Here is a 24,781-nt window from a genome sequence, read left to right as displayed (position 1 = left end):
CGATTTGACCTGTCCGTCCCAGTTGATATCATCGACAGGGAAGGCCGAGGACCATATGTAGCGTAGCCAGCAAGTAGATATATGTAGAGCTGTCTCTTGGAGGAACTGGGCATCAGGAAGCAAATTTGAATGAAAAGGCGGCTTTAGATGAAGAGAAGGGGAGGAGCACAATCAAGAAGAACAGAGTAGTCCTGTAGAGGAGGAATCGATAGAAGAAGAAAGAAGAGAAGGTCAGGAAGGAGAAGAAGAGGAAGAAGCCTTGGAAGGTAGGTGGTGACAGATTATATATAAAGGCCGCAGAGAAACCACTGTACCTCTGTACAAGGTTCACCGTCGTGACTGAAAAGTGAAACTAGGGTGAGGAAGACTAAGTTAGTTTGACCACTTGTAAGGTACTTCGATCTCTCTTAGTTAGCCGTGGGGAAGATACTCACGTCTACTTCTCTATTACCTCAATTGCAGATCATCATGATCAATAATGAAGAGCAGGTGAGGTTTGAGTACAGACTATTCTTCTGTTGCAAGCCCTTCTTTATGGTGCAAGGCAACTATCCAAGGGACTGCCATCAGTATCGCTCGACATTGGCCGGTACCAAGGGTATCAGTTAGCCGACTCGACAAGGAGGAACTCTGTGTGTGTGTATATATATTTTCATTACACTATCTTCGTTTCCGAGTATCGTAACGAGGCATTGCTCAATATCTGCATCATCGATTTGTTGTTCTTCCTGATGGCATACTGCAATGGCGACTCGTTGTTGACACTAGGGACGGTTGGATTGGCACCTTTGCTGAGTAGCATCATGGCAATAGACACGTCACCTCTGTAGACGGCACGGTAGAGTGGCGATTCTCCAGTGGGATTGGCCTCGTTGGCGACGTTGGGATCTGCTCCTCGACCCAGCAGTAATGAGACCAGCTGGGTGTTTCCAGCGTAGACGGCACGATATAGACATGTCTCTCCTGTGGGAGCTCCAACTCTCGGCTCAGCACCGTAGGAGAGCAGCAAGGCACAGATCGAAGTGTCGTTCTTGTACACGGCACGGTACAGAACCGTCTCACAATTGTGACTCTGTACGTTCGCCTTAGCACCATGAGCTAAGAGGAGTGAAGTGGCTGTTGCGTTGCCGTTGTAGACTGCTCGATAGAGGATTGGGTCGCCCTCGGAATTGACGGCATTGATGTCGGCGCCAGCACTCAGGAGGAGGCTGACCATGAACAGGTCGCCGCGCGAAACGGCTTGGGAGAGCGGACTATCTCCAAATTTGTTGGCTGCGTTGACGTCCGACCCACGGTCAAGCAGTTGGCTCACCAGTGTGCTATTACCATGGGAGACGGCGAGGTTCAGCACCGTCTCCCCTTTTGGAGGTCGGCGGTTGGTATCGGCGCCGATTTTCAATAGCATTTCGGTGATTGAGGAACTCCCTTTTAATATGGCGGTGTAAACTGGCGTCTCTCCCTTGAGGTTTTCAGAGTCAATATCCTTTTGGACGACATCCCTCGCGAGGAGGAGAGAGACAATAGAAGAATGTCCTTGATTCACGGCTAACGACAGCGGCGTTTCTGCATTTCTGTTCTTTGCTCTCGGATTAGCTCCATGTTCCAGGAGAGTTTTGACCATGCTGGTATTCCCTGTCGCAATGAAACGATTCAGTGGTGTGTCTCCGTCTCGGTTTCTCTGGTTCACGTCCACGCCGCCTTTCAGTAATAATTTGATCATAGAAGAATCATGCCTATTGACTGCAATGTCGAGCATTGTATCTTTCCCAATTGGCCTCGCGTGGACATTGGCTCCCGCCTCCAGAAGTGCCGTGGCGTTCTTTGTTTGACCGCGAGCCACGGCGAGATATAACGGGGTTTCCCCTGCTGAAGTTACTTCTTCCAGTCCCTCGGTTGACCTCTCGAGTAGCATCTTGAGGATACTTGAACGGTCGTATATCACGGCCACATGAAGAGGGCTGTTTGCTTCTGGGGGCCGAGCTTGAGGATCGGCGTTATTTTCCAGTAGTAGTTTTACAATCGACTTGTCTCCTTGAGACACCGCACGGTAGAGTGCTGTTTCGCCCTTTCTGTTTCTTGCGTCAATGTACACTGAGCCCTGCTCAAGAAGGCGGCGAACCTCCGACTCTTTCCCTCTGGCGACGGCTTTGTGGAGTGAATTGTCCTCTCCCAGCGACGAAGCGGCGTCTCGACCGCATGACTGCGGCGTTAGTCTCCCAGTAGGTGACGAGTCTTCAGGGAATATCAGGATGATTTTCAGGCCACGAGGCCCAAAAAACCCCGCGTTCCACTGTGCCACGACGGTTTCGATTCTGATTCTCCGCAGACTGGAAGGATCTGTCAGAGGGCTACTTTCAGCTGTAGATGTCTTGCTCGGTGGAAGAGACAGACGATCAACCAGATCCGTGAGCGCTTCTGGCCTTGACTTTACGTTTTCGACGCTGCTGGATGAGAAGGACTGTATTCTGGCCGAATGGTTCTGTGCATTCGTTCGGGTTGGGTGGGTTGTTGCCTCCCCACGCGCAGGAAACAGGTGATTCACAAAGGTTGTCCAGTCATATTCGTCGACCTCACGCAGCTGGAAGAGGGAACTTTTTAGAGGGAATGGTATTGTCCCTGCGCCGTCATGTGGTTGAATCACAATGGTGTGGATGAAAAAGTCATGGGGTGGTGGTCGACTCGGGGGTCGAAGCTCAAAGTATGGCGCGGCCGAGATGAATCCCGACTGCTCAACTTCCAGAGGACTGATACTGCGCACCCCATATTCTCGAGAAGAGACTGCGGTGTCTTGTAAGGCGTGTGGCTGTGGGTTGACGGTAGTCGACGAAGCGTATACCGGGGCTGCGGTTGGTGGGAAGCTGAGGTTGGGATCGTGAGGATGATATGGTGGCGGCGATTCATCCATTTAGTATCGATAGTCAACAACAGGGCGTCAGGGACAGGATGAAGTCTGTTGGAGATGGAGCATTGGAGGACGCAATTGACATATATTGTTAATGGATCCCAAAGGTTGAAAGCTGCTCGTGGGTGTTTGGGTGGCTGAGGCCAGGCACCAAGAATTAAATTCCAAGCGAAAGTCGCATGTCGCAGGCAGAAGTGAATCTTCTACCGAGAATACGAGTTGCCGAGTTGAGCGGGTGGCAGCACGCACCGCCACAAACCACAAACATGTTTTCACAAGGCCTCAACTGTCAATCTCAGCAATGTATCTTGTCCATAGTCCATATTATCAAGGACACGGTTGTAGAACAATGTCGGTCACGAAGATACTGGTGTGTGGTATATCTTCGGTCTATACCACGAAGGAAGTAGCCATAGAGCACAAGAAATCAATGGCCCAAGTAGCCAGTCACGTCTGTTCTAAATACTTTGCCCTCAAGATCACTATGAGGATATAATATCCAAAATGTCTCCCTCGCAATACCCCTTGGATGGAGACACTCTTTATCCATTCTGGGAGAGCCGCGCGCTGGTTCCTAATCCGGACTAGATCCTCTACGACAGCGCGCGCAAGAGTCTCGGGTCTCTCCACCACCGCGCGATACTATCAAAGAAAAGGAATGGGATGCCTGAGTTCAGACTCAAGAGAGCTGATCTTCCAACAGTAAAGCCTCAATTACCCTGTTACAATGATGAAGTCTAGCATCACAGCTGACAAATTGCGCTGCTACCTTGAGGGGTATGATAGAGGCTATACAAGTATAAATACTGCTAGATGTCCTCCGGGACAGTGAGACTGACCAGCAGACTTTCTTCATCTCTCAACTTCAGCTTCAGCTTGAACCTTGAACCCAAGTATCTCAGTCTCTGTCCTTACATTCAACACCCAGTTCTCTTCGTCCTCCCGCCATATCACCAACATGGTTACAGTTGCTGTCGCCGGGGGCACTGGTAATGTCGGCCGCACCATCGTCGATGCATTGAAGGCGAGCCAAAACCACAAATTCATTGTTCTGGCACGCAAAGTAAGCAATTGTATCTTATACCTCTGGCCACCGCTCACCAGCCTACTCCTCAGGAATCCAAGGCACAGGACATCGGCGTCCCGGTCTTTGGTGTGGACTACCAAGATGTCGACTCAGTCTCTCACTTGCTAGAGACCAACGACGTCGAAACTGTCATCTCGGCCCTCAGTGTCAGGGGTCCTGTCGAGGGTGCCTCTGAAATCAGCCTCGTCAAGGCAGCAGCAAAAGCCTCAACAACAAAACGCTTCATTGCGAGTGAATATGGGACTGTGGCGCCGGCTGAGAAGTTAGTTATATGCCATCTTTTCCAGCTTGAAACCGCCAATTTTCGAGGGAGATACTGACTGACCGGTTTTAACAAATGATCCAGAGACCTGCAGCTGCCCCAGCACGAACATCGTCTCGCAACCATCGCTGAGTTGAAGAAGACTGACCTCGAATGGACCAGAGTCCACAATGGATACTTCTTGGACTATTTCGGCATACCCTATATCGAAACCCACATGACGCCAGTTTCCTTTGTCGTCGACATGGCCAACAAGGCGGCAGCGATACCAGGTACAGGCAATGATCTCGTTTGCTTCACCTACACGAAGGATCTGGCCAAGTTTGTCGTCGCAGCTCTCGACCTGGAACACTGGGACGAGTCTTTGTTTTGCTATGGAGACAAGGTGACCTGGAACGAGTTTCTGGCAATTGCCGAAGAGATGAGAGGTCAGTCTATCTGGTTCGCAAACTCTTTGGTGGCCACACAAATACTGACCTGAAGCGATATATCAACCAGGCTCAAAATTCACTGTGACCTATGACAGTGTTGAGCAGTTGGCAAGAGGTGAAATCACTGAGCTTCCCTCTCACCCTGCCATATACCCTTACTTCCCCAAACCGCTTTTCCAACAATACTTCGGCAAGTTCGGACTGTACGTGACGGCAGGCTTGTTTGATTTCCCCCATGGCACAACCCTCAACAACAAGTTCCCAGACATCAAACCAACCACGGTCAGAGAGATGCTCAGTGTCTGGGTTGGCAAATAGTTTCCGTATAGCTCCCACCATTCATTTTCTGAGAATTCAACACCATCATATATGATGGTAGTGTCTGGGATTGTTGTGTTTCCAAGTCAGAGTCAAGATGGGATTTAGCGACGAAAGCCCCTACACCAGCAATGCAGGTGTGCCCAGAACTCGGAGACAGGCTGCAAGATCCCACTCTTGTCCATCTCGTGTCTCTCGGCTCTCCCATACCCTTTCCATAATTTTGCGAGCCTCACCCAATCCACCAACCAAGGTGAATTTGTCTACTCTTGTCAAACATTGTCGAAATTGTTCTTGTTGACCTGGCCCCTCGCATAAACAGCCTGCAACACAGAGTGGCCAAGCAAGAGTCCGAAGATGATCAGGAGAGTCGATTGATTGCAGTAGTGCGAGAATCCCAGCCACGCCGACGCGGCTCTCTGTGGTGGATGGCTGCCAGCCAGAAACAACGACTGCTAGATACAGGTGGGCAGCGTACGCCCAGATGCGTGTAGTGGTCGTAGAAGTCCTCCCCGACGCAGAAAGACCAGGGTTCAAGTAGGAACGAAAGTTGAGAGAATTGGCTTTCCCACAGTCTGGAGCTTGCTCGTCGAGGCTTGAAATTCCATCATTCAAAGAACGAGATATCTGGCTCGCCCGATCAACAAGCTCTATCATCGACAGCCTTGCAACCTTTTTCATATCCTGTTTCCAGACATTCAGAACAATTATCTGACTGACCGCAAGCAGTACCCAGTTCTGACAGCCCATCAGATTCGACAGTCGTATTGGAACCTTGCCAAAATCCGTCTCGCCATTGTCTTGAACGTCAAGAAGAAGTGGATGCCAGTCGAGCAACCGAGGCGGCTGTTCCAGGGCTGTACTGGCAATAATGTCGATGAAGACCAAGAGGCCAGTGAAGAACCGGAATCCAGCCTGTTCCGGACTCCAAATGTAGCACCCATCAGGGTCGACGCCAAACTGGAGAGGTACAGCCATTGTTTCTAGAGCGGCAAGTAATCCGGGTTCAGACGCTGTTGCGGCGGTGCTCTCCCAGATCTCCTCAAACAGTGCGAGAGCTGGTGTAAGATGTAGATTCCAGTTCGCGGACCTACTCAGTGCCACCTCGAAGATCAGGAACTGAATAATGCTCTCCATCACCCGCGCCTTTTCAATGAGTATCACTTGTGGGCCACGATGGCTCAGGTCATGTATGTCGTGCTGGATCATTTCAAAGCACCTGTCCGTTTGCCTCCCTACTTCTTTCCAGAGCTGAATTTTGCAGGCACCATGTTGCTCTGGGTATGTATCAATCAACGTGAATATGAAGAAGTAGATGCTCAAGCTCATCGCGGAATGGAAGGCGACTTTGTTGCGCCTCAAAAGTGCCAGCACCCAACTACGGCCCGTTTCATGAAGGCCGGGCTGGTAGAACGGGAACAAGAGGGGAAACACATAGTCCAAATACTTCGTTAGGAAGTCGACATCGAAGTCCCGACCGCGTGCCAACATGGGGATTTGGTCGTCGACTTGCTCGTAGTCGTCCAGAAATCCAAGGACGGATGTCATCCACTGTGCCACATATGCCTCTGAGGCTGCGGAGGTTGTAGTACTACTGCTTTGTTTCGTGTAAGCCTGAGTCTCGCGACCTAGCCGTGAAGGGTCCTGCAAAGTTGCCTGTCCTGACTCTATGATGAAGTTCCGGCCTCCCATCTCATTTGTAGACTCTGGCACTGTTTGCCTCGCTCCCCGGGCACCGGCGCGTCGCTTGACCTGCAATTTGAGTTTCTCCGTCATGTCTCTCTGTTGTCTTCCTCTATCCATCCATTCTGGCTTGCTAGCGCTGCTGTGGCAAGGGATTTCCAAGGAGGCGCAATTCCTACATTTGGGTTTTGCGCCGTCACACTTCTTGCGGCGAAGCCGACAAGTCCAGCATCCACCTTCGGTCTTCCCAGCCATTGACGAGCTTCTTATTTGCCAGTAGTCTGTGGGCCGCGGTTCCAATTGGTTCAGGTTTATTGTGATAGAGAAGTCATGGAAAGCAAGGAGGTTGTGACGAGTTCAGAAGGTGCTAGTTGATGGGTCTGCTGACACGCAACAGCAGTGACATTTGTTTTACCACGGGAGGGAACCTTACCGATAAATTGCGATCAAAGGACCAATTGTGCCCGTTTCGCACATGCAACGCACTTGGATAACCGCAAAGTCGATTTGTGAGTGGTTTGACCGTCAAGCGATGCGGCCGAACTGGCTTGGGTTCCAGATGTCAGTCAGCCGGCGGAAAAGAGATTGCTCCGCATCCGAGCATCTGGAAGGCCTGACTTCTTTTCTCGCTCAAAAATTTGGAGATGGCACCATGGTAACATGGATCATGAACTTGTTGTTTATACTGTCAACTGTTTCCACCAAGCCATGCAACTACGCATGATCCTGTCTGGAAGTCGCTCGTCGCTTATTCATGCGCTCGATCAGGCAACCTCTCATTAAAGAACAGCCATATGAGGAGCGGGCTGCTGCCGAGTCAAAAGACCTGGTTGCTTTACATTAGTCTTGACATGATCTTAGAAACTATGTTTCTGAAGGGATTCTTGCCCTAGCAGTCGAGTCAGCTCTGATGATCCAAGGAAGGCTCATCTGTTCAATCATCGAACCCCTTTAAAGATTCTTTATGTCCTCGCAAAATAGAGGACCTAGCGAAGTCTTTCGTTGGAATTGTCAATGCTTCGTGCTGCTTATATCATCCAGGAGATATCGACGGGATTGATGCGGATCAAGTCATGGCATGTGAGCTTACCTTCTTGTTGTTGTGTCTGTCTGATCCGGATGCCCTCATGCTTGCCAGCAGAGACATAGATCTCCTGTAGACTGCCTAGCCAAACCACTTACTCGGAAAGCGTTTCTCCCTGCCTGTGTGTCCGTTTCGACCTTCAGCATGGCAAAGCCTATGCAGGCAGCTATCTTTCTGGATTTTAAGGAGACTAATACCCATCACTGCCTGCTTCCAGCAGAATTTATCGCATTGCCCAAGGCCGTCTCTGGCACGATCAGAGAAGACTAAGCGCAGAAGATGGGCAGAGATTGAGCAGATGGCAGTCTGCCCGACTGGTCAACTGCTGGATGAGGGTCGAGCGCCTTGAGACGGGAGGACATGATGCCAAAGACATTTCTTCAGCAAGAGAAAGCTGACGAGTCAAGGAGGAATATGTTACAGCTCGGCTGGCAGGAACAGAGTGTTGACGCCCTCAATTGTTCCAAGATTCGCGACGGGATTGGTGGTACAGTACTTTACGACTCCAGGTCGAGAGGGACTGGAGCACCAGTGGAACCACTCAGAGGCACCGAAGGCGCCGCCCAGAGTTTATCTCGGCAAGCCTGGCCTTTTCTGACCCTAAATTCCAGGTGCTTGTGGCAGTCCACATTAGCAAGCCCCAGGCGATCCGGTAGAGTGTCAGAGTGTGGTCCGGTATTCGGCTTCCAGTTCCACTGGATCGGGACCACATCCAAGGGCACAGTGATTGCTGTCACTGTTGAGCAAGCATTGAAGAATCGTGAGAGGTTTTGTCACTCCTATGCCACTGAAGCCCAAGTCCCAGTCGGTGGTCCGCAAGCCACCGACGACATGTTTCTACTTTTACACCAACGGGTTTGCAATGTCCAATGCGGGTAAAGAAATGACCGAACTCTTAATGAGAGGTTTGACCCGTCTCTCCTTAGTGCATTTGCTGTGAGCGCTGTGATACGGTGTTGGGTTGCTGTGTGATAACACACGGGCTTTCGAGGTAGCCTGAGCCATCTCTTTCATTATCCTCGACGCACATTTTGCCACATGATGGGCAGCAGCAATCTTGCGATGACATTCGTCTTGCTTGTGGTGGGTGTAGATCCTTGTCGCAGGCAGGCAGGCTAGGGGGAGATCCAGGTCCCTGGGACGAAAGGCAAGCCAGTCCACTTCCGTCAAGCCCCTCTTCTCGTGTTAGGTTGACCCCAGTTCTCTAAGCAAATCTTGCACGCCGTGGGCACCGAGCGTATGGGCGGGAGGATGACAACTAGGCAAGGCAAGGAGGAGTGCGATGGTGGAGGAGGTTGTGTGCTCTGAGACGATTGATCAATGTGACAAGGAGCTACTGTCCTGCGTCGCTCGATTGGGCACTACCTTGCAGTGTCAGCATAGAACTGACTTGCATGCATACAGGCTCGATCAGCTGAAGTTTCTTGGTCATTTTGTGGGATCGATTCTGCGGCCGCATCATGCGCCAAGGCTGCGAGTGACCAAGTCATCGAACCAATTACGAGGTACTGACTCCCTCACTTCTCATTCTTCAGTTATCACCCATCGGACAACCCTTGTTGGATGCCTATCGATGTCACTACAGCTGAGTCTCCTTCCTGGGTGCCCTTCGCCTTCGATCACACCAATGGAGATGGGCCAACCAGAGCTGCTGACAACATGTATGTCACTAGCATGCGATGGAACACTCGGTATGGCATAATGTTTATTCTTCAACCCACGACCTGTTCTATCCGTCTCGTCCGATCGTCAGGGCTTGTTTTCGGTCCCATTTCTCAAAGGCAATGCAAGATGCGCTCGGAAACAGGTTCCGCGAACCTTAAGGACAATGCACAATTGACGTTTCTCGTGATTGGGACAACGTCAAAATGTCTAGCGAGACGTCGGGGAGTGGGTGACTTTCTTCAGTGTTCCCGTCCTTCCGTTCCACATGCAAGGGACGAAGACACATCTTGTTTGCTCTTCCTGCAGAGTTCACAGCAGCTCGCCCCCAATGATCTCGAAGCCCACAACGACCACCACTGTGTTGAATGGTCCGCGGAGCGTGAAGCCGTGAACGCCACCATTTTCATGCTGAGCTGGAAGGTAGAGAAGACGTCACAGCCTTCGCAAGGACTACTATTCAATGTCGTCGCCCACCAGTGATCCCGGCCTGATTTATCTATGCTATGCTATCTTGCTCAGCTGTCTATCTGAGCCGAGCTTCCTTTGCGGCCAGAAGGCAGAGCCCTATCTTCGTACAGGGAATTCATCCCGTTTGATTTACCCTGATCACAGATTCGAGAAATCTTGCGAAGACAGCCTTACACCATCAGTGCTCAGATATTGACATAGCAACAAGCAATATGTGTCACTTTGAACGGACTGACTTTCAATGCGGCGACTTTAGGTGGGGGAATATGAAGTTTCGATGTGCACGACAACATCATATCGGAGAGAGGTGCCCTGCGACCCTCCTCGACCACACCAATCTTAAAAAGGTCGCCGGCAACTGCAGGATCTGCCAGAAAATGGCTGTCAAAATAAAGAAGCTGGCCAAAGAAGAGGGCAACATCAAGAGATGGCAGTCCGAGGGTAATATGTTCCCTCAGATCATGAAGAAAGCCATGAAAAACGCAGAACGGCTTCGAGAAGAGATTATCGTCTTACATAACAAGCGGACGTCAATTAGATTGAGCCCTAGAGAGGGACATGGCACTTCTTTCCGTGGATTACGCCTACCCGGGATTCAGCTATATGGGTCTGTCTGAGTGTTAAGGTCATCCAGGGCGGCTTCTCGACCATATCGCGTACAATGCGAACATATTGTCAGTATTCGAACGGTTCTGGAAATGCGGCAAGCAATGGGGTTCCACTTTGAAAATTAGCTATGGAATGGGCGAGACTCAACCTAGATGTCTAATGTGGCATCTGACTGGAATCGGTTTTGAAGCAGAGTGCGTTGGTATTGTGAATGTTGGGATCGGAGCAACCAAGTCAAACAAGCAAGCGAGAGCCACGGCGAGGACTTACAATGCACCACCTTTGACAGCTGCGAGTCGATAGCGATAACAATCGGGTTTGGTTGGGACATGTTGGGGATGGATGTACTCGCTGCGGGAACAAGTCTGCTGGTTGAGACGGTGTTTGTCTCTCTTATCTCGCTACCAAAAAAGCGTTGTTAACTGACTGCTTTTGCGATGGTCGTTGTACGTCTCAGCCGCTGACATGAAGCCGTTACTGAATATATATATCCACCATAATCCTGCAGGAGACTTGAATCATCCCTCTGGTTCGGTCCAGGTCTTTGGTGGCCTCTCCTGTTCTCTCTCCTCCCATCTTCTCGCTCGACAGCGGCCGCATGTTTGTAGATGTTGAGCGATGCAGGCGGTGAACATCGAAAGGTCCATTTCTGATGTGTTGGTCTGCATACAACCCATGTGTTGTCTAGACCTTGATAGTGAATGGATCCCTCACCTCGTCGCTGAGGTCGACCATGACGTTCTTGATGCGTGTATATTCCAGCAATGCCTCCGTACCGCGCTCCTTGCCATATCCGCTTTGTCCGTACCCGCCAAAAGGAGCCATGGCGGCACCCGCCCGGTATGTATTGACCCAGATTTGACCCGCTTTGAGTTGGCTGGCCAGTTTATGGGCGCGTCGGATGTTCATGGTCCAGATTCCGGCAGCGAGGCCGAAGATGGTGCCGTTGGCGATCTTGACGGCCTGCTCGTCCGAATCAAAGGGGATCACTGCGAGTACGGGCCCAAAGATTTCCTTTTGCGCGAGGTCGCTGTTCGGATCGACGTCGCCAAACACTGTCGGCGCGACAAAGAGTCCTCCGATCTTTTTGCTCGCCTCTCTCCCGCCCACCAGTAATTTCGCGCCGGCTTTCTCGGCCTTTTCGATGTGTTGGTGTATAGCTTCCCATTGTGCGGCGTGCGCAGCAGGTCCAATGTCTGTGGTCATGTCTTGCGGATCGCCGAATCTGATTGATTTGATCCGCTCCAGAATCCCTTGGACGACGGTATCGTAGACGGACCGATGGACCAGTAGCCGTGAGCCCGCGATGCATGTCTGGCCCGACGCAGCAAAGATACCTGCGACACTGCCTGGGATCGCCCGGTCAAGCTCAGCATCATCCAATATGATGTTTGCTGACTTTCCTCCAAGCTCGAGCGTTACGGGAACAATATTCTGCGCCCCTTGCTGAGCGACTATGCGGCCGATATCGACACTGCCTGTGAAACTGATGCGACCGATGGCTGGGTTGGTCACTAGAGCCTTGCCGACTTCTGCTTTTCCCGTCACGACATTGAATACACCAGGCGGGAATCCTGCCTTCTCGACAAGTTTGGCGAAATATAGAGTGCTCACTGATGTATACTCCGAGGGCTTAACCACGCACGTGTTTCCTGCTGCGAGACACGGAGCCAGCTTGTTGGTGAGGATAGCAATGGGACTGTTCCACGGCGTGATCAAAGCACAAACACCATAAGGCTCGCGCATGGTATAGTCGAAGACATGCGGATTGTCCATCGGCTTCACCTCGCCAGTCAACTTGTCGGCCATCCCAGCAAAGAACCGATAGTTTCTGGCGGAAAAGAACATCTGGCTCTTTGTCTCGCGTCGAATCTTGCCATTGTCGGACGACTCGATTATGGACAGCGACTCAGCTTCTTCCTCGATCAGATCGGCCAGCTTGTTCAGCAGTTTGGCTCTCTGGACACCAGGAACTTTGCACCAGCTTTCAAAGGCCACCCCAGCCGCTCGAATTGCAGCCTGTACATCTTCGACGGATGCCTGTGCCACCTTTGCCCAAGGTTTATTGGTGTACGGATTGATCGTGTCTTCGCTTGGGCGGCCACCCTGGCATTGTTTGCCGTTGATATAGAGCTGATATTCCTGGGCCATCCTGCCAAAAAAAGTTCGGGATACTCAGTCGAATCGAGAACTCTATCAGCCAAACCACGATATAGCCAAAGTCAACCACAGTTTTGGAGTCATATGAGCCACCTTTTCTGGACCAGCTCCGTCCTCATGCTTATGAGATGAGTCGGAGATAGTCACAACTCCGCAGCAGAGACAAATGACTGCCGAGGGTGTGATATCTCCAAGGAGTGGAGTGTATTCTCCCTTGAGGGATTTTTGGATGATAGTTGTCCAGTGGGGATGGGGAGCATTTTCAAGGATGCGTCTTTGATAATGGTTATTCCGAAGGATGACATGAATGCAAAGAGTGAAGGCGGACGGGTGGCGGCAACTAGACATTGACAGAGGGTGAGTGCTTTACCTATAACCCTAACTTACTAGGCAGGTGTCGGTTCCCCTATTTAATTACTTAGCGAAAAGCCTTGGGAGCGCCAATCGAGGTATCTAGACGGGGCTCATCTGTCACGCCTGTCACTTAGAAAGGACCCTAATAAGTACCTTCCGGGCTGGTTCCTAGCACCTAAAAGCACCTAAACTACTGACGCCCAGACTCACCTACATGTAAGTGGGCAGATTCTAGCTCCTCAACTCAACTCAGTCCTTTCCTGCACCGCCGCAGCCCGATTCTATTTTCCATCAACTTCTAATTACCATGCTAATCTCACGCCGCCCCTGGCCGAAAGTCTCTTTTCACAGAAGATTTCACGACTTAAAGCAAATTCTCAGAACCACATAGAGGTCGAGGCGTCGCCTCGGGGTCTAACCATGGCCTATCTGAAAAAACTGACTACAGCATGCGGTGCTGTTAACAACAGCCAAAGAGACAATGCAAGCCCTTCCGACAAGCTCAAAACACCGCTCGCTCTCATCAGAACACAAAGGTAAACTTGTGCCTTGCCATAACAGTGGCCAACGGACCATACTATCAAGCCAAGGCCAAATCTGAATATTTCCTTGCAGCAACCTCATCACACCTCTTCCTATACCCCGGAGCAGGTCCCATGTAGCGTGCAATGGTCCTCTTCTGCTTGTGAGCAAGGTTCTTGTTGATCCCTGTCATCCAAGAGTCAACCTCGTTTGTCAACAGGCCCTCGGAACATTTGTAGACATGGTCAGTCCACTCTGCCACTCCCTTCTCAGTCGCTTCAATCCGTGTAATGTTGTTGTCTCGGCAATAGCTTATGCAGTCGGCAATCCAGTCAACCGCGAATTCGATACTTCGGGGTATATTACCAAACATCTGGTGAGGCCCCATGACCATCATCATGTTAGGAAATCCGTGCACGAAAAGACCTAGCTGTGTACGGGGGCCCTCGCTCCAGACGTCGTTCAGTTTCTTGTTGCCAACGCCCTGAAAGTCGACGGCAGTGAAACACCCTGTCACAGCATCAAAACCAGTGGCGTAAATCAGAATATCCAGCTCAAATTCTTCACTGCGAGTCTTGACCCCCTTCTCTGTCACTCGTTCGATCGGGTCTTCTTTGATGTCGACTAATCGAACATTATCTTGGTTGTATGCCTCGAAATAATGGGTCTCCATTGGGATCCGTCGCGTTCCCCAGCCGTGGTCCTTTGGAATGAGCTTTTCTGCCGTGACGGGATCTTTGACCCTTTCTCGGATTTTGTTGGCGAAGAATTCGCTACAGGCAGCATTTGCCTGCCGGTCATACGCGACATCCGGAAAGTTGCTGACCCATTTAGCAAACCCCGGGCGCGAGTATATGTCTTCCCAATGTGCCAGCCTTTCCGCCTCGGACACGTCGGCCAACTTCCGTGGCTCTGCTGGATGCACAAAGCAAGTGGCTGATTCCTTGCACTTCTTAAATATCTCGGGATATTGCTTACGGATTTCGTCCATCTCTTCTGGCGTGATTTTTGCGTTGCGGAGTGGAGCTGACCAGTTCGCGGTTCGCTGGAACACTGTCAAATGGCCCACGGTCTTCACAATCTCCTGGATGATTTGTATTCCCGTGGCCCCGGTGCCGATTATTCCCACCCGCTTGCCTTGGAGACTGACAGGTTCCCGTGGCCAGCGGGCGGTATGGAAGGCTTGTCCCTTGAAGTCGTCGAGACCTGGAATGTTGGGGAGGGTTGGTTTATTCAAAATACCCATCGCAGTGATCAGGAACCTCGAGGTATATCGGTTACCCTTGTCGTCAGTCAGTTCCCACGATCGACTGTCGTCGTGGTAATGTGCCGATTGGACTTCGGTGTTGAATTGCATATCTCGTCGCAGGTCGAACTTATCGGTGACGAATTGAATATATCGCAACGTCTCGGGCTGAGGGGCAAAATGCTCCGTCCAGCTCCATTCATCCAGCAACTCCTGTGAGAAGGAGTAGTTGTAAGAATAACTCTCAGAATCAAAGCGGGCGCCGGGGTATCGATTCCTGCAGACAGAGTCAACCTCGTCCACGATCCCTGGTTACTCAACAACATCCGGTGGCACCAACCAATACCATGTCCCTCCTTCGCCTGTGCCAGCCTCAAGTACTCTGGCTTTCAATCCCAGCTGGCGCATACGATACAGGGAATAGATTCCACTCAATCCAGCGCCAATAATCAACACGTCGAAGTCGAGTTGGGTGGCCATGGTGGAAAAGACTATCTCGGTCGCGTCGGTCAGGTTGATTGTTTTTGATACAACATCAATGATCGAGGATTTCCATACATTTTTATGAAAACGATAGCGAGAGTGATGTTGGTCGCAAGCGATGCCCGCACTTCTCCGCGCAAACCCACCCCTGCCGAGGCTCACCATGGCGTGGTGTGTTCGTGCGGAGTGAGGAGATTCAACAACATGTGTGACATGTGTGTAGCCGCGTCAGGCACCTGAAGTCGTCACTAGATGGTGAGGTTTCGTCCTATTCTGTGAGTTGGGGAAGTGGCAGAACACACATGTCAGTCTCAACACAATCTGCACTTTAATACTTTCGTGTTGAATGAAACCCTGATCGTTAATATTCATCTTGAAGGTAGACACAGGTCGACAGCCGTAGCCACCCGCTGTTGGGTGCTGATATAAGGCAGCGACGGTCCGCGGAAGTTTGCTGCGAGGACAGATGTACAGAGTGGCATGATGGGGCTCGGTGGGCTCTAATACATATTCTAATCAACCCGGCCTACTTTCTTTCAGAGTGTAATATGCTCGATGCTCTGAATTGAGCCGGCCTCGGATGGGCCTCGGCAAGCTTCACACACTAGTACCAACATGTCGACTATGATCGGCAGATGGTTCCACTAGCCTCGGGGACTACCAGTTACCCGAATGGGCACTGTGTCAATCTTGTTCACCAGAAAACGTAAAGCTTCATAATGCTTCCCTCCAGCTCGGCCGTTCTTCTGGCTTAGACACCTCCGCGCAGGGCCGGCTTAAGACTTCGTGTACAGCTCGCCCGTTTTCGTATACAAGGACAAGAGGCACCCTCGCCGCGTCGGTCAAAAAAACAAACATAACCTGATCAACAGTCAAAGCCAGAGCTGCTATTTTCCAGAACGGAGAGCGGAGACTGCACCTTTGTGGGGTCACGTCCGTCCAGGGATAAATATATCGGTATAGAGTCTAGAGGTAAATACACATGGTGGACCTGGGGAAGTCTAGGCGTTTCACTCAGGTGTCTTTTTCTGTCGATGAAGTTATCAACGCAGAACCCTCGACATGAGCTGCCTCCATTTTGTTGTCTCCTTGATCCCCTGGTGCTTCTGTTGCTACCTTCCGGACGGGTTCCACCCCAGGGTCCCCAACCGTTTTGCCAGTATGGACGTCCACGACGAGATCATGCGTTTGATGGTCGACGTGGATATCCTCCGAGTAGACGACAACCTCGTCGGTATCTCCAAAGATGGCGGAGATCTCCTCGAGTGGCAATCCCTTCGTCTCTGGTATTACAAAGAAAGCTACGATGCCGCCGAGGCCGGAAATGATGATGAAGACGAGGAAGAACTTCCAGCCAATGTTCGCGAATGCCGTGGCGGCCACTTGGAGGTAGATGAGATCGGCGAGAGAAGTCACACAAATGGCCATCGCCACACCCCTTGCCCGAATATGGTTTGGGAAGACTTCGCTGTAGAAGACGACGCCACCGACATCGACGCCGCAGCCGTAGCACAGGAGGAAGAGGTACAACATGGCAACACCGGCCCGCAGCGCGGGGAAGTTCGGCGTCGTGGGCACCGGGCTGGCGAAGTTGGCAACGATGGCGGCTTCGATGATCAGGCAAATACAGCAGCCGAAGATGCCTCCGAGCATGAGAAGGCGTCGACCCACCCTGTCTATAATCACAGCACCTGTGGCACGATGTTAGTCCCGATCTTGTTTCTTCGTAAGTATCTTCGCCAACGCCCTTACCGAAAAGGTTGGCAAAGTTGCCAATGGTGATCCATCCACACTGGAGCTTCAACTGATCCACGGTGCCGTATCCAAGAGCACCGTACAGCGTAGGACCATAATTGTTGATGACCAGGACCGCGGTGGACTGCCCCAGGAAAGCGAAACCACAGGCCAACAGATTCCGCTGGCGGTACGATTTTTTGAAGAACATGGCCCGGTACGTCGGCGCGAGACTCCGGTCGAACTCTGCCTGTTTCTGCATCTGGTAAAACTCGCCACGGGCGTATTCCTGATCCGGGTCGTTGGGCACTTTGTGGATGTCCATGACGATCCGCTTGGCGTCTTCGACCTGGCCTTTCATCAACAGGTACCGTGGCGACTCTGGCGCCCATAAGACGACTAGCATATGGATGGCTGGGAAAATCAGCGCAAGACCGAGAGGCCCTCGCCATTGTGCGCCCGGGTTGTTTTCAACATAGTAGAAAGCCAGACCCATGTAAGTGGCGATGGAGTAGCCGACGTTGATGAACACCCCGATCAGGCCGACAAAGAAGCCTCGCAATTTTGGCGGTGCCAACTCGGCCATGTAGACCGGAACTTGAGCAAAAGTCAGCATCGCCGCCGCAAGCTGCCGGCCCAGGCATTTGTGATGGACAACGCACTGAGTGTAAGGAACCCCCATGCTCCTCCTCCAGCAATCAAGCGGAATATAATGAACATGGTCGTGTTGACCGAACCAGTCAGACCTGCACCGCCAATGAGGCTCGTGACCACACAGAATGCTGCTGCTGCCTTTCGTCCCCACCTGTCCATGATTTCGCTCGCCATCATGACACCTATACAGGCTCCGGCCTATTGGTCATGAATTGGTCAGTCAAGGCTCATGTACGGGCTGGCCTGGCCACGAAACCATGTTGCGGGATTCTCCCAAACCTGAAAGACACCAGACATGGCCCCGATCAGAGAGTCGGCGTTGTGGGCCTTCTCTCCCGTCGCGGGGTCGATGAGCTTCATATAGAAGAGGAACGATGGCTGTGCGAGGGTGACGCCGATGATCGAGGATGGGTAGCCAAATGCCGCCATGCCTGAGCTCGCAAGGGCGAAACAGATCCAGAAGTTCCTCCAGTTCCATTGTCGGTCCTGCTCGAACCCTTTCCCCGGTCTGCCCTCTGTGGCATGCGTCGTCGTGTTGCTGAGGATCGCCATTGTTTGCGATGGTTTCAGGAAAGGGAATAAGCTAGCAAAGAACCCTGCGATACGAGAAGGGCAGGGGCCACGGTATTCCTATATAAAAGCCAAAGCTGGGTCGAAGCAATAACACGACTTCATGTGTTAGGTACTATCTTGCCTCGGACCTTGGGCTTACGAGTAGTAGTGGCCGGACCATCGCTGTTGAACATGGATCCGAGTTAGCGAGCGAATACCTGGCCATATGGCATGTGAAACGAAATGCACCATCTGCGTAAAGAGTGGGGGATACGATATCCTCAATGTCTAGATTCACTCCCCAGATCCGCTTAAACGGCCCACAGTAACTGTGGATCCCTCACCGAGGTTGCCATGATGGGTCCTCAATGCCTATTCGTGCCTCTATAACTTGGAGAGGATTCAAGCAATGCCTTCAGCCGGGCCCGGCCGATCTGATACCGAGTATCAATGAGGAAGGCACATAGATCCTGACAGCAGCTCATTGAAGCCTTTCTCGTATTTGTTTGTCTGAAATACTGCTTCAGAACTGGTGGTGAGGGATCGTCTTGATCGTCTGCGGTCTTGGTGGTATACATAGATTGAAGATGTTTGGAGGTTAGCCCAGGTACCTTTAGCAGACTAGTACTTGTGTTGCCGGCAGGAAGGGGAAATCGGGGCATGAAGGGGCCAGTGATATCGAGAAGGGGAGCTACTGGGGATGCGCTGCATTCGCTCATGAGACTTGGTCCCTTTGCGCAATACTGATGTTGCCAGAGCCCAGTATCGCAGGTCACAATGCTTCAGTATTTTGGGTTATGATAGCCGATGCTCACTTACCGAGGTCGCTTCACTCCTTGTGAAAGAGGCAGCCTGAAGATCCGCGGTATAGACGAGCCGATTGGGCAAATTGGGCACATCCCTACATGTCTGAGGCGCCTCCTTTCTTTTTTTTTTTTTTAATTTTGATTTGTCAATTACCGTCATCTGGAATATATGCAAGGAGAGGGTACACCGCCGCAAGAAAAGGGGAGACGGATTCGGTATGGTACTGCATAACACTTACATAACTGTTTGCATACTTCTCCCCATATTGCATAATTTACATAATTTATCTTCAAAGGTTCAGATTCCGGAAGCTGTTGAAGACAAAAGGTGGGGAGCAAACTGGGTCGCGCAAAAGGAAACAGCAAAGAGGTTCATATCTCGAGGTGGTGGTAACGTCCTACGACATCTTTACTATAAGATCACTCATGACACTGGACGGTTGAAGCAAATGCGCCAGCCATCGCCTTGTGAGTCCCCCAGCTTAACCATATTTTCTCCCCCGAATCATGCTTGTAGCAGGTACATCTCTCTTTTTCAATGACGTGGGTTCCGGAGTGTTGCACGTGTATACAGCACCAATGGATGCCCCGAAGCAGAACTGCATTGGAGTCTGACAACATTCGTTGTTTCCATTGCAGACGCCCCCCTGTGGGACGCAGGCAAGCGTTGAAGTCGTCGTTGTCGGAATCGTGCTTGTGGTAGTAGTGGTTGTTGTTGTTGTCGTCGTCATGGGAGTAACCTGCAAGCATTTGTTAGCAACAGCGCATCTATCACTTTGACCGTCGACTCACAGTTTTGGTGCTGGGAGTTTCGATACAGGAGCAGAAGGTCGATAAAGCTGCTCCAGCCTCGGACACCAAGACAGACCATTGCGATGCCTTGGCGTCCTGAGTCGTCGTCGCACTTCTTGAAGTGGTGGGCGTAGTTGATGGGAGTCTTGTTGTCGTCGTGGTAGTCGAGGAGGAGTGTCTTGTGGTTGTCGTTGTGGAAGATGTTCGAATATATCCCCGTTTATCCTTGAATGTAACGGATACGACTGGCTGAGGGTATTTTGCGCTACAGAAGGACTGCGCAGGGGGATATCCCTTTAGTAGAGGGACGGCGATTGCATTGATACCACTGTTGCAGGCTCCAGCTGTGGCGAGAGTGGCGACGCCGAGCAAGAAGAGAAAGGAAAGTAGCTTCATATTTCCCACCTGCTCGTGGTGCAAGCTGGGTTTGGGACCCGAGTTAAATAATCCAGAGTGGTGTTTCGTGGAATGCAATGCAGTAGGAGAAGATTAGTATAACGCGTTAAGAAATGCTGCTGGTAGCCAGAGAAGCTTGTTTCCAGGGACTTATATATTGAAAAATTCGAGTACGGTGGCTAGGTCTGGCCATCGAGATGTCCCCTTGCATCTCGTATAGAACCAGGAGTCCTACTTAGAATATCGAAGCTTCCTAAACCCATTTAGCCGTCCGGGGCGCAACTGGATACAGCGCCGGAAGAGGATGGCGATCTAGAACGCTTGCTAGATACCGATATCGGCCAAAGCCGCGGCCGCAATAGGCAGGTGTCTAGCCCGTTGTTAGCCTCATTGAGGTGGACAAAAGGACATCTAGCACCGAATCAGGAAAGTGTGAGTCTAGCCCGATTTATACTTTGGGCATCGGCAAAATCATCCCTATTCAGGTACTAATCATTGAACTGGGGCTCTCTGTGGCTGGCTGACTACTTGTTATTTCTTCTCAGCTCGCCTACGAAGCGAGCGTTCTCGACTGTGACAATACCGAATGAATTTATATCACACAACTACAGTCGATACTAATTGTGAGACTGGCATATACCAGACATGCGTTTTGGTCTTAAGTTTGGGTGGCTCCAGGCCAGACTGCTGCCCGTTGGAGGCGAAGGCCATTGAGAGCGGAATCCTCATCAGGTACGGGTTCTGAGAGCGTGCCCTGAACTAACAGCCTCGACGACAGAGATCAACGTCGTCTGTGGCTGATCTGGAAACAAATATTCCTGTACCTGTCCTTGTCCTCGCAGATACCGGAGTCTATTCCCACCACGCGATGTGAATTCTGTGCGATGACGGTTGACTAGCTGACCCGAGAATGGTGGTACCGAGACACAGGACCACGTATCAAGCTCGTGAGACGGTAAGTTGGGAGATGACTGGCGTTGAAGACGCAGGACTGGGAGGTTTCGGGGTCCCCACGCAAGGTAGTATCAGCAACTGTGGAATTGATAAAGTTAGCGATGGCTCTGGAGAGGTCGCCGTCGCCGCAATGTCATCGTTCGGTGGATGATGATGCTGCGTCGGTGGCCAGACTGTCCAGTATCAAGACTTGTGTCCTTCGCTTGTTTCCCCGTAATTCCTTCATAATGACACTTGAAACTCCCATTCTTTCCTTGGCAACTGCAACTAATGATACCCTGTTGATCCTATTTTCAGCCTTCAACCTCGGACGCGATCAATGTGCGATGAATCGTGTATGGAGTAGCATGTGTGTCTAGAAAAAGATGGTCCCGGAGAGAGCGCCCGACAATCTCGACTCGAGAGCCTTGCCTACCTAGACAGGTGTGGGAGTCTGGCAGGCTAGGGTAAAGGCGCGAATGAAACTGAAGAGGCGAACTTATCCACCCACCCCCGCATTGGTGTCGGAGGACGTGGGGAGGCAATTGCGCCAAACTTGCCAAGGTGAGCCGGGCCGGTATCGCCGGGGTTGCTAAATGTGGATGTACCGAGGCTCATCAGGTACAAGGTGGGTTGAAGTCTACCACCTTTTGAAATATTGTCCCAACACCATTGCCTTGTATTTCTTATCGTGTTTTGTTGGAAGAACGCCGTGTCGCTTGCCACTCTTTCAGTCATAGCCACCCCAGCTTTAGAGCATTGCGGATAGAAGTATTGGGAGCTAGCGGTTCGGTTCCTCTCATTTTCTCGGTCAATTGCTCAAATCATTCCGGCCAACAACATAAAGACCTCAAAAGCTGCTTCAACAACCATGGTGTCCAAACTTCACGCAGACTTTGATATTCCTTGGTGCAAGAACCTTTTGCAGTCTGACATCTTCGATGTCGATATACCCTATCAGCACCCTTATCGGAATGATCCCCCGTTTAACAAAGATCTCTCCAACAGTATGTTCCGACAGACGCTCTACACCGCCGACGGTATCCGCGCGCAAATCAACTTTAAGCGACGCACGGCAGAGCCGGATTCTATTATTCCCTGGGAATACTGTTGTCTCTTGTCCCTTGGGCCTGGGATCGATGGCAAGACGGGTCGTGCACACGGAGGGTTCAATGCCTTGTTGCTGGATCAGATGACTGGAACTGTGGCGTCAATGGTGTCGCAGACCATGGCACCGTCGACAGCTACCATGACAGTCGATTACAAGGCGCCGATTGACACGCCAGGGGTGATACTGTGTCGCGCATGGCCGATCGAGCGACAAGGGCGGAAAACATGGATCAAGGCGAGGATCGAGGACGGGCAGGGCAAGCTGCTCGCAAGTGGAAAATCACTCTTCATTGATGCGAGACAACAGAAAATATAAGATCTTACAACGTTTTTGGTAATCTTTACTAGAATATTCTCTCCTGCTTCCAACTTTGGATTTTATCTTGTGAGCAGACAAACCTTTGAATTTCCCCAGTCCTGCTGATATACAGAAAAACTGCAGCTGAAAGTCGAGTAACCTCCTGTTGGGTCCCTAAGAGACACTCTTGGGAAACAAAGAAATACCGCTGTGAGGAGAAGAAGCATACGGCGCCCCGAATATTTCATGAGGCTGAGGTGTCGGAGAGATTCTGGGAGCCGCCAGTCCCTATTTCGGCGGTGTGTGTCATTTGAATTTGTCAGACCTCAATCATTCACAGCACCTTCATAGAGAAGGTTTGCCGAGAGCTGTTCCCACACCGAACGAACATCGTAAACAACTCTCACTCTCTGCTCCCCAATCCAACCCAACTGCAATACCAACATAGAACCTTTGTCATGTCTCATCATGACTCAGGAAGACCGCCGAACAGCCTGACATGCACTCTGTCAAGCAGCTACCGCTAAATGGGCATGTCCCCCACGCAGACACACTCACTATTGCCTCCCCGCTTCCTCGCTCGACGGCCAAAAGCTGTGCATTCAGCTTGACCTCCAGATGCTCTCTTTCCACAGATGGTTGCACACTGTGCCTGTCTCATCCTCTTCCACGTTTGAAATTAGAGACATGACCACCCACATTCACCTCTAACCCGTTCACTCTCATTCCTTCCTATATCCTCAATGCGAGACGGCATGGTCGAATCTCCGCAATTTTCTGAACCAGGACATGAAAAGAAACAAAGCCACCGTCTAGAAGAGTTCGGTATAACTAGATGGATTGACGCCTTTAGCAAAACTTACATTAATGAGGTCATGAATATTAAACCATTTCACACCCCAAGCATCCGGCGGTCTTGATCAACATCTCCTGCCAAATTCCATGCATATCATATTGTCTAAGTATGTCTTGCTTAATCGAGTCCTACACAGTTTTGGAAGCGGCAACAGCTTAAGAGGCATATAGTTTGCCGATTTGTCCTTATCTGTGCAGTATATCCTGCTTCAACTGTTTTATCGATTGCATAAGGATCTTATCGGCTCACATCGTCTTTCTGCCCGTCGAAATACACGAGAACGTTGCCCTGACACTGTTTGCCACGAGATCATCACCTCGAATTTTGCAAGAGCTTTTTGTTGAACGATTGCGATATCTCACTGAAGGACGTCGTAACCATTCGACACAAAGTAATGACGGCAGAAGAATGTTCTAGCATACTCACAAATGGAGCAAGAAGAAGTCTCAGCATTCGAGGCTATGCTATGGTGGTTGTAGCGCGGTATCAAGCAGCTCTGCTTCGGCTTCACAAGAAACCTTGAACGGCTTGCAGGACCCTTAAGTACATGGATCTGATGCCGCCGTCATCACTTCTCGATCTTCACACCGACAGACGATGTGTACGGACATATCGACCTTTTCTGGTGACAACAAATGTGAACAGGCTACCGTCAATAAAGTTTCTCGAGACAGTCGCCACAATAACTCGTGCATTGCCATTTGTGGCGCCTGTATTCAAGAGAATGCAATCCTCGAAGCGGGTCTTGACGCCTTTCACGGGGATGCTAGTCGCTCGCTCCCGATGTGTCCCCTGAGGAATCTACGAGACTCGAAAGTTTTGCAGCCACCTTGGCAAGCAAGCGCTGGCAAGCTCGACTTACGGTCCGAGACGTAGTGGCAACAGCACTGGAAGGAGTTGGTGACACGCATAGCGCAATTTAGCCGGAGGTTGGAACAGGACCCCGACAATGCGTTTGCATCCCTGCAAGCGGCTTCCTTTGGGCTACTGTAACTCCAGGGTTGAGCAGGCAATGACTCCTGACAACCATTACACCGAGATGCAGATAAGGCCAACAAACTACTGGCATGCGAGCACCCCCTGAACGTCCTTGGGGCCCACCGATACGACGGTGCAGGAATCGCAATGTTTCTTTCATGACCTGTTCGGCCGAATCTACAGCACCCAGCACCCTTTTCCCTGCCTTTCGCGCCGCCACTTCGGCACGGCCAGCCACAAGACGAGCCTTCATGGTGGTAGGTAGACCCCTACCTCGTACAAGATGATTTTGGAACAGTCGAACAAGCGGGATCAAGGTAGCCATTGAGTACTCTGCTATCGGAAAGGGAAATGACAGGTGACAGTCCGAACACGGAAGGAGACTTACTCATCGGAAA

At 51.1% G+C, this 24,781-nt stretch overlaps 9 protein-coding genes across 9 annotated transcripts; 3 read left to right on the top strand and 6 right to left on the bottom strand.

The window, feature by feature from the left end:
- Positions 1 to 655: 655 nt before the first annotated feature.
- Z517_02031 (uncharacterized protein) lies at positions 656 to 2,905 on the bottom strand (the record flags this gene model as incomplete). Its single annotated transcript, XM_013431142.1, has 1 exon — positions 656 to 2,905. The coding sequence occupies one exon, from the start codon at positions 2,903 to 2,905 to the stop codon at positions 656 to 658; it is 2,250 nt and encodes a 749-aa protein (XP_013286596.1).
- A 955-nt stretch (positions 2,906 to 3,860) lies between these two features.
- Z517_02030 (uncharacterized protein) lies at positions 3,861 to 5,000 on the top strand (the record flags this gene model as incomplete). The annotated part of the gene is made up of 4 exons (XM_013431141.1): positions 3,861 to 3,965; positions 4,007 to 4,255; positions 4,346 to 4,679; positions 4,750 to 5,000. 4 exons carry the CDS (start codon positions 3,861 to 3,863, stop codon positions 4,998 to 5,000), a joined length of 939 nt encoding a protein of 312 aa, XP_013286595.1.
- Positions 5,001 to 5,120: 120 nt separating this feature from the next.
- Positions 5,121 to 6,938, bottom strand: Z517_02029 (uncharacterized protein; the record flags this gene model as incomplete). The annotated part of the gene is made up of 1 exon (XM_013431140.1): positions 5,121 to 6,938. The coding sequence occupies one exon, from the start codon at positions 6,936 to 6,938 to the stop codon at positions 5,121 to 5,123; it is 1,818 nt and encodes a 605-aa protein (XP_013286594.1).
- Positions 6,939 to 10,277: 3,339 nt separating this feature from the next.
- On the top strand, positions 10,278 to 10,517 carry Z517_02028 (uncharacterized protein; the record flags this gene model as incomplete). The annotated part of the gene is made up of 1 exon (XM_013431139.1): positions 10,278 to 10,517. One exon carries the CDS (start codon positions 10,278 to 10,280, stop codon positions 10,515 to 10,517), a length of 240 nt encoding a protein of 79 aa, XP_013286593.1.
- A 676-nt stretch (positions 10,518 to 11,193) lies between these two features.
- Z517_02027 (uncharacterized protein) lies at positions 11,194 to 12,660 on the bottom strand (the record flags this gene model as incomplete). The annotated part of the gene is made up of 1 exon (XM_013431138.1): positions 11,194 to 12,660. The coding sequence occupies one exon, from the start codon at positions 12,658 to 12,660 to the stop codon at positions 11,194 to 11,196; it is 1,467 nt and encodes a 488-aa protein (XP_013286592.1).
- Positions 12,661 to 13,603: 943 nt separating this feature from the next.
- Positions 13,604 to 15,271, bottom strand: Z517_02026 (uncharacterized protein; the record flags this gene model as incomplete). Its single annotated transcript, XM_013431137.1, has 2 exons — positions 13,604 to 15,068; positions 15,132 to 15,271. The coding sequence occupies 2 exons, from the start codon at positions 15,269 to 15,271 to the stop codon at positions 13,604 to 13,606; spliced, it is 1,605 nt and encodes a 534-aa protein (XP_013286591.1).
- A 1,017-nt stretch (positions 15,272 to 16,288) lies between these two features.
- On the bottom strand, positions 16,289 to 18,214 carry Z517_02025 (uncharacterized protein; the record flags this gene model as incomplete). The annotated part of the gene is made up of 4 exons (XM_013431136.1): positions 16,289 to 16,965; positions 17,027 to 17,605; positions 17,671 to 17,860; positions 17,942 to 18,214. The coding sequence occupies 4 exons, from the start codon at positions 18,212 to 18,214 to the stop codon at positions 16,289 to 16,291; spliced, it is 1,719 nt and encodes a 572-aa protein (XP_013286590.1).
- Positions 18,215 to 19,502: 1,288 nt separating this feature from the next.
- Z517_02024 (uncharacterized protein) lies at positions 19,503 to 20,208 on the bottom strand (the record flags this gene model as incomplete). Its single annotated transcript, XM_013431135.1, has 2 exons — positions 19,503 to 19,760; positions 19,813 to 20,208. 2 exons carry the CDS (start codon positions 20,206 to 20,208, stop codon positions 19,503 to 19,505), a joined length of 654 nt encoding a protein of 217 aa, XP_013286589.1.
- A 1,804-nt stretch (positions 20,209 to 22,012) lies between these two features.
- Z517_02023 (uncharacterized protein) lies at positions 22,013 to 22,567 on the top strand (the record flags this gene model as incomplete). The annotated part of the gene is made up of 1 exon (XM_013431134.1): positions 22,013 to 22,567. The coding sequence occupies one exon, from the start codon at positions 22,013 to 22,015 to the stop codon at positions 22,565 to 22,567; it is 555 nt and encodes a 184-aa protein (XP_013286588.1).
- Between the last annotated feature and the right edge of the window lie 2,214 nt (positions 22,568 to 24,781).

Source organism: Fonsecaea pedrosoi (assembly GCF_000835455.1).
Source record: "Fonsecaea pedrosoi CBS 271.37 unplaced genomic scaffold supercont1.2, whole genome shotgun sequence".
NCBI lineage: Eukaryota > Fungi > Ascomycota > Eurotiomycetes > Chaetothyriales > Herpotrichiellaceae > Fonsecaea > Fonsecaea pedrosoi.
The sequence above is the reverse complement of the archived record's forward strand: the minus strand, read 5'-3'. Positions and strand labels throughout refer to the sequence as shown.